Here is an 8,309-nt window from a genome sequence, read left to right as displayed (position 1 = left end):
TTATTGTGTAATATAAGAATAATTAGAAATAAATTCAAATGATGCTTAAATTTTTTAATAATGTAAGAAAAACTAACAAGAAAAAATTTTATAATTAATTTTTTTAATTTATATTATTATTAAAATTTATATTATTTTTTAATTATAATGATAGTAAAGTAACCTTTCAAATATTTTAGAATATAAAATATATGCGTTATAAATTATAAATGATTTATTATCTTATATTTTATTTTTTAAAATAATAAATTTAAATAAAATATTTTTTATTTATTAATACAAATCTAAAATATAAATGATAAAAATTATGCCCTCAATAAAAATTTTATAGCTCCCAAATATTGAGATGCTGATAAAAAAATTAAACTTACCCATCGTAGTTTAATTTGGTTGGTGGACGAGTGCGGTTGGGAACCCTCCAACTCATGCTCGCCCCCTCTCAAAAATTTTTTGCCCTAATTTTATCAATCTTAAGCATCTTTGTCCAACCCCTATAAAAATTTTTTTTGCCCACCCTGAAAAAAGATGCTGGATCCGCCCCTGCTTTCGGGAGTTAAAACAGATAGATAACCCGTTCCCAAATAAGTATATTTTTTTGAAATATTTATGTCAATTTATATAAATTGATAGTCAAACTCTATCGATAGATATAAATATAAGTTGGGTAAAATCTAAAATTTTCACTAATATACCATGAAACAATATTTTGTTAAGATTTATGGCATGGGAATGTTACAATCCACGTAATATTTTCTTTTTTTGTTTTTTTATCGTAAATTTGATCCGTAAATGACGAGGCTCTGAAACCTCTGCTGTTCTCTCAGTTTTTTTTTGGCACCAAGAAGGAAAGAGAAAAAAGCAGCAATTGCTTCTCTTCTTCTTGTTGTATATGGGATTTAGCTGTTATGGCGATGCGATGGAGCAATGAAAAGCGCTTCTGAGGATTTTCTTCTGGTAAAGATTGAATTTTTCCCCTTCTTCTCTTGTAGCTGTTCTTCCTGTGTCAAAAATATATTCTTTCTTTTGAAATTTGTTTTGAGTTCCTTTCGTTTAGGAACCCAAATGCATCCCATAGCTATTAAATATGGTGAGCTTCTTCAAAGTAAGAAATTTGGGTTGTTCTAACTTTTAATTTGCTCGCTGTAGGTCTTCTTCGATTTGATGTTTCCTGAATTCACATTGGAATTCTAGGTTTGCAATGTCGAGGCCATTGTACCGGGGATTCACCGGCAGCAGTGGAAGATTATCCACTGGGAGTGGAATCGGCGATTCCTTCAACAAGAGCTACCAACTGAAAGATTTCTCTGAAATTGGATTTGGGCATGAGCTCCTGAACCCTTTTGGAACTAGTAAAAGCCGGCGGAGTTTGACACTTGGTCTGCTCAAGCTCGGCGTTGCCGGAGTCATCTTTCTTGCACTTTTAGGTTTACTGTTTTGGGTTTTATGTATCTCTACTTCCTCACAAGCTATCCTCTATAGAGGCTATCGAAGACTCCAAGAGCAGCTTGTTGCAGATCTGTCAGTTGTTGGAGAGCTTTCCCTTGGTATTGGCAAGCTCAAAGAGCTTGAATTCTGCCCAAGTGATTATGAGAATTATGTGCCATGTTACTTCAACATTTCTGAGAGTTCGAATCCGGCAGAATTGGATGGAAAGATTGATCAGTATGAGCGGAGCTGTGTTCATAGATCGGCAAAGGAACAAGGTTGTTTGGTTTTGCCACCAAAGAATTATAAGATTCCACTGAGATGGCCAACTGGGAGAGACTTCATTTGGAAGTATAACGTGAAGATTACAGGGCAGGAATTGTCGTCTGGAAGCTTGACCAAGAGGTATACTTGTTTTGGATTTGGATGATATATTTTTGTTTCACAAGTGTCGATTATGAACTTTACAATGTAGGATGATGGTGGAGGAAGAACAGCTCTCTTTTCACTCTGACTCTCTTATGGTTGATGGTGTAGAAGACTATTCCCATCAGATAGCTGAGATGATTGGGCTAAGGAATGAGTCCAATTTCAATGAGGCTGGGGTAGCTCTCTCTTTTCAAAATTTTACTTATTTGTTTATTTTGATTGAGGAGCAAGGGTGTTTTTGATGCATGATTATTAAATGTCGAGGTATTTTTTGGCATAATAGTTGAATTTTCGTTACAAACTTCAAAGTTAAGCGAGTCTCATGGAACCTGTCAATCTTTTCACAGTAACTTTAATGCCGAAATTTAGCTTATGAAATCAACATTGGATGAGACCTACAGTTGAAATGTGTATTTTTAGTTTCTTAATCAGCCTAGGTGTATGTTAAAATTTACCTTTTTAGGTGAAGAAGGTGCATGTTTATGTTTATACATCAAGCTTCTTCTGTAGTAGAATCTTAGTTATGTTTTTGGTAAAAATTGTTGATATTCAGATATCAATGCTAGAAATAGCTTTCCTTTGATTCACTACTAGGATCACTTAGCTTTTATAACAATGTTGCATTTAAACATCATCATCATCATCATCATCATCATCATCATTAGCTTCATCTCAACTATTTGGATTAGGCTTGATGAATTCTCATTGTCAATTTATAGTTTATGAGGTGTTTAATTTACTTCTTATATTTCAAAATTATGTGCTATGCTAAATTATGCTTTGGGAAAAAGAATGTAAGAATCATGGATATGTTTTAATCTTTCTTGGTGTTCCTGTCTTTTAATTTCATTATTCTCTTAAAGTTTTGATTTTTTTTCTAAAGCCCTTTTTTGCTGATGATTACAATATACTTTTAACATGTATTAACTATTAACATTTGAATTAATTGGAATATTGCTTCTCTATTAAGCTAATGATTGGAGTATTTGTATTGCTGTAATTTTATCTTTTGTTGAGGATAAAAACTTAATGATCTACTGTCATGTTGCAGGTCAGGACTGTGTTGGATATAGGTTGTGGCTTCGGTAGCTTCGGGGCGCATCTTTTTGCAAAACATCTTCTTACCATGTGCATTGCAAACTACGAAGGTTCTGGAAGTCAAGTTCAACTTACTCTGGAAAGAGGCCTACCTGCTATGGTTGGTTCGTTTGCGACGAAACAGTTGCCATATCCTAATCTGTCTTTTGATATGGTACACTGCGCAAGATGCGGGATTGAATGGGAGAGAAATGGTTTGCATCTTTGATAATCATTATCTTCTCATATCATAACTTTCATTAGTATGGAACCGGCCTTTACTGTGCATTGCTGATGTTCAAAAATTTCCTAAAAAATGAGAGCTTTATATGAGCTTCATGGCCTAACAAGATAAAGTTACATATCCAGATGGAGCTGTATTTCCCATTTGAAATATTTCTAGTTTTGAGCTGATAATGAACTCTTCCTGCAGATGGTATCTTCGTTCTGGAAGTTGACAGATTACTGAGGCCTGGAGGATATTTTGTCTGGACTTCACTTACGAACACTCACAGGTCTCTCCATAACAAGGAAAATCAGAAAAGATGGACTCTAATTCGTGATTTCACCGAGAGCATCTGCTGGGATCTGCTTTCACAGCAAGATGAAACAATCATTTGGAAGAAAACCAGCAAAAAGAAATGTTATAGCTCTCGGTATCTCGTCTAACCTTCTTTCAAACGGTTGCCTGCTTTTCTGAATTGTTTGTATGATGTAGATTGCGCTATCAAAATATGCATTAGTGAGAGTAAATTTCTGCAATTTATAGGAAATCTGTCTCTCCAATCTGTGATAGAAGCCTGGATATGAAATCTCTCTATTACCAACCTCTCAATCCTTGCATAGGAGGAACAACAAGTCAAAGGTGGATCCCCATCGAAGATCGAAGACCATGGCCTTCTCAGGTTATGCTAAGCTCGGCCGAGCTGAGCTTACATGGTATGTTGCATAAACACTGAGCCAACTAGTTTTTCAATTTCAATTCTTTGTTTCACAACGATTTATAATTGATTAGGTGTGCAGCCTGAGGAGTTTTTTGAGGATTCCTTAAACTGGGAACTATCAGTCCAAAACTATTGGTCTCTTCTTTCACCTTTAATTTTTTCTGATCATCCGAAAAGGCCTGGTGATGAGGATCCCTCTCCACCTTATAATATGCTGAGAAATGTACTCGACATGAATGCTCGATTCGGAGGCTTCAATGCTGCTTTGTTGGAAGCTGGAAAATCTGTCTGGGTCATGAATGTAGTGCCTGTTACAAGCCACAACTCTCTCCCTCTTATCTTTGATAGAGGATTCATTGGTGTACAGCATGATTGGTATGTCATGTAACTTGTTCCTGTTTGTCTGAAATGTTGAATATTTGATTGTTCAAGCTATTTATGTTGAAAAAATGTTGTTATGTTAATTTAGATTTCGTTTGGGACAGATTTCTTGCTGCTTCTTAAAGCAATTTTTTAGCACAGATTTTTTTAAAACTAAAATTTTTAATGCTAGAATGCTGATTTAAAAAGCAATTAAAAAGTTGTCACAAACGAAACCTTAATAACTCAAAAACCATTGTAGCATCATCATGCCATCAATAAATTATCCTATTGCAATATTAAATATTCTATTGAAGGATGTGTTTGATTCTTCAAAAGATTATTATGTGCAGCCAGAAATACTATGTCTAATTTTTTTGTTAAATTTCATTTTAAAGAATTCATTGTGTTTAAAATTCTAATTTAATGACATTTTGAATAAATTAAACCTGTTTTGATTAGGTGTGAAGCATTTCCGACATATCCAAGAACTTATGATATGGTTCATGCTCAAGGACTGCTATCAATTCATAAACACCACGGGTGTTCTGTGCTCGATGTGTTCTTAGAGATTGATCGCATTCTACGGCCAGAGGTAATATAGTGTTGCTTTCAAATCTTCATTTTGTTTCCTGATACCTTTGATCCATGAAATGATTCAAAGTTGTGTCTTCTTATTAATTCCACAAAAGAAAATTCCAAAATTGAATACAAAATGAAAACTTGTTATGTTACATGTAACGGTCTTTATGATCTTTCTTTTTTGAATTTTTTCATTTATTTTGGCTGATGGATGGTCAGACATCTAGAATTTGGTAGATTTAGGCTTTGTTTGGATGACTTTTTTTTTTGCTTCTTAAAATAGTTTTCTAGTACAAAAATTAAATTTTTTGTACTAAAAAGATATTTTAAGAAGCAATAAGAGAGTCATCCTAAATGAATTCTTAATTGAATCAAAATGGAACTTAAATAATTGTACTTCAAATATTTCACCATATCAAATGATAAGTAATATACAAAAATTAATTCAATCATTGAAAGCGAAAAAGAATAAAAAAACAAAAAAAGAAGATTGTACTATAGGTTCATCCAATTGATGGCTACATCTTATTGTAGATTTCATTATAGGACTATGAAGAATTACAACCTAATTTTTCTAATATAATTAGAGAAAGTGCCTTCTCTTTATGAAAGGGGAAAAAAAAAGAAAAGAAAAGCAACAAAGCATGAAATAACCCACAATATTGTATATATTTTCAAGGCAGAACCCCAGAGGAGGGTTTAGTACCCCCTTTCAATCCTGATGAGACAGCTTATCGTAAAAGCCTACCCGAAATTAAGACTTTGTTTGGTACGGCTTTATTATTGCTTTTTAAGAAGCTTTCCAGTACAAAAATAAAAATTTTGTACTTAGAAGATGCTTTAAGGAGCAATAAGAAAGACATGCCAAATGAAGCCTAAATCTATGTAGCATGTTTTATTCATAGCATAAAAATCAAGCTCCTCAACTTAATAAGAACAACTGACATCTTCTACTAGTATAAAATTACGAAGATATCAACCAAGTATCCCCTAATTTAGGTTTCGTTTGGGACAACTTTCTTACTGTTTTATGAAGCAGTTTTTATTACAAAAATTTCAAATTAAAAAAAAAAATTGTATTGAAAAACTACTTCATAAATCAGTAAGAAAGTTGTCACAAATGAAGCCTTAGAATCATCTTATTAATGTTAGCTCTACTCCTTCCATATATGTAGGATCTAAGTATGGATGATTCATTGATCTTTAAACCCACTCTCTCTTTTTTCCAAAATATTTTAATCTGCCATAAACTATCAACTAATATGCATTTTGATTTTCCTCTTGGCAAGCCAGGGTTGGATAATTATTCAAGACGCAGCTCCCCTCATTGAAGCTATCAGAACAGCAATCCCACAATTAAAATGGGATGCTCGAGTTACAGAAATCAGTGGAAACAAAGATGACAGACTCCTTGTTTGTCAGAAGCCCTTCTTCAAGAAACAGATACAATAATCAAGCTGAATATTACTTCCCATAAGAATCCTTTTTTTCTGGCCTCAAATGGAAGAAACCATTAAACAAAATACAAAGATGAGCTCTTTCTATTGGGGCTCTCTAAGTCATAGAGAGACCTTATGATTCGCCATTACGATGAGCAAAGAGACCTTCCCAAACGCAGGGCTTATTATTACAACCATACAAAGCAGCAAGGTGACTGAGTAATACAATTTCAAGAAGATGAAGCAGCAGTAAGGGACAGTTGTACTGAATGCTTAGAGTAAATTCTTTTATCTGTTACTTGCTCTCAACATTTATGAATTTTCTTTGTAATGCTCTTCTTATTGCCAATGGAAGTTATAGTTTCTCTTGATTAATCATACTCTTAAATTTATAATTATTATGGCCCAACGTCAACTTTCTTCCACTTAAAAATTTGAATATTGAGATAAAAGTCTGTGAACCTGGCTTTGAATTTGCATTCTCTCCAAAGAGAGCGAAATTCACAATTATTAAAGCTAGAAGTGGTCATAAAAAGTATATATTTTTCTCTACATAATTATGATTTCATTTGATTTTAATGTACCTCAAATTATGAAGTATCAATGTCTTGGGATTTTTTTTTTTTGCGCGACCATTTCTTTCGCTCTATTTTGAGTCATATTTTGTCATAAAGTAAATTGACACCCTTAATCCTCGATGGACTCGCGAGCTGACTTGAATTTGATTTGACAAATGGTTTGTGAGCTGAGCTTGATGAACGAATAAATTTGAGTCGGACTTGAATCTTATCGTTTTAGCTTGCGAGCTAGCTCATTAAAAAAAAATATGAATATAAAATGCACTTAACATATATTACCATTCATTATTTTAAATATAAAAGTTTTTAAAAAAATTTAAATATTATATTGCGCTTTCTTATATAAACATTTACTTCTTATTTTTCTTTTAATTTATCATTTTATTATAATAAATTTTCTCTTTCATAAAAAAAGCGTCAATGCTCCAAAACTATTATATGATCAATTAAGTCAATATGAATGATCCGATGGAGTTATATAATTTATTGTCAAAATAATAAATTTTTTTTATCTCCCAAAAACTATAAATAGGCTATACTTTCACACAATTATGGAGATTGAGATAAGGCCACAAGAAGGATTTTAGAGGAGATAATCTAAAGCTCTACTTGGCACAACCTAGTGTTAATCACCATCACCACTAAAATTAATGCCCACAATGTGCAACAATGGTGACACCTGTGGTCAAGAAACACAGCATCGCACATTGTCAAAAACAATGTCAACAACCATCATCAACAACAATATTGACACCTGATTTCGCCACTAAGACTAACACTTGTTATTGATTATAACAATGTCATAGCTAACACCCACCATCAAAACCATCATCGATGCTCGTTGTGACCACCAAGATTGATACTCATCACTTCCACCAATATTGACGCTTGCGATGTACACTAATTTTTATTATAGTCACTAACAAAAAGGCTAAGACCCACTCTTACCAACAAGGTCAACCCCCATTCTCATCATTGATGTCGACGCCCATCATTGACTCCACAACAACGTTGATGCCCACCATCAACATCAATATCAAAACCGACCATCACCATTTCCCCACCATCGACAATAATATTGACACCATCCATTGACACTAATTTTGATGTCCACCATTGACAACAATGTCAGATGCCCCCTATCAAAACCAATGTTAACGTATAATGTCACCACAAGACTTATGTCCATCATCAACAACAACATTAACAAATATTGTACCCAACAAAATAGATGCTCGTGGTCATCTACAAAAGGCTATTATCAACGATCTAATTCCCTAATCTCCACTGATATAATGAGAACTATCAAGCAAACAGCCCATGATATATTGATCCGCAATATCTCGATGCTGTTCGTACTTCTATCATAAAAATCATCTCCTATAATTTATGTCTACTATATTGGTAGCAATGCCTTAACAAATTATATGAAGCATATCATTTATAACATACCACTCACATTAGTATAATCATTA

The 8,309-nt window shown here is 33.4% G+C and overlaps 1 protein-coding gene across 2 annotated transcripts; it reads left to right on the top strand.

Annotated features, from left to right (window-relative positions):
• The first annotated feature begins 775 nt into the window (after positions 1-775).
• On the top strand, positions 776-6,651 carry LOC110105836 (probable pectin methyltransferase QUA2). 2 transcript variants are annotated; one of them, XM_020835491.2, is made up of 9 exons: positions 776-954; positions 1,192-1,830; positions 1,901-2,030; positions 2,906-3,146; positions 3,365-3,587; positions 3,701-3,870; positions 3,947-4,250; positions 4,698-4,830; positions 6,111-6,651. In XM_020835491.2, exons 2-9 carry the CDS (start codon positions 1,199-1,201, stop codon positions 6,267-6,269), a joined length of 1,992 nt encoding a protein of 663 aa, XP_020691150.1. In that variant the 5' UTR covers positions 776-954; positions 1,192-1,198; the 3' UTR covers positions 6,270-6,651. The 2 variants fall into 2 exon arrangements, with proteins under 2 accessions (XP_020691150.1, XP_020691149.1); XM_020835490.2 differs by having other exon boundaries at positions 777-954; positions 1,147-1,830.
• The last annotated feature ends 1,658 nt before the right edge of the window (positions 6,652-8,309 follow it).

Source organism: Dendrobium catenatum, unplaced genomic scaffold (genome assembly GCF_001605985.2).
Source record: "Dendrobium catenatum unplaced genomic scaffold, ASM160598v2 fragScaff_scaffold_1016, whole genome shotgun sequence".
Taxonomy (NCBI): domain Eukaryota; kingdom Viridiplantae; phylum Streptophyta; class Magnoliopsida; order Asparagales; family Orchidaceae; genus Dendrobium; species Dendrobium catenatum.
This window is presented reverse-complemented; position numbering and strand designations above follow the sequence as displayed.

Coding starts and splice junctions, on each gene's coding strand:
- LOC110105836 (XM_020835491.2), top strand. CDS start 1,199: ATGTCGAGGCCATTGTACCGGGGATTCACCGGCAGCAGTGGAAGATTA. Junction 3,147..3,364: donor GATTGAATGGGAGAGAAATG/GTTTGCATCTTT, acceptor CTCTTCCTGCAG/ATGGTATCTTCGTTCTGGAA. Junction 3,588..3,700: donor AAGAAATGTTATAGCTCTCG/GTATCTCGTCTA, acceptor TGCAATTTATAG/GAAATCTGTCTCTCCAATCT.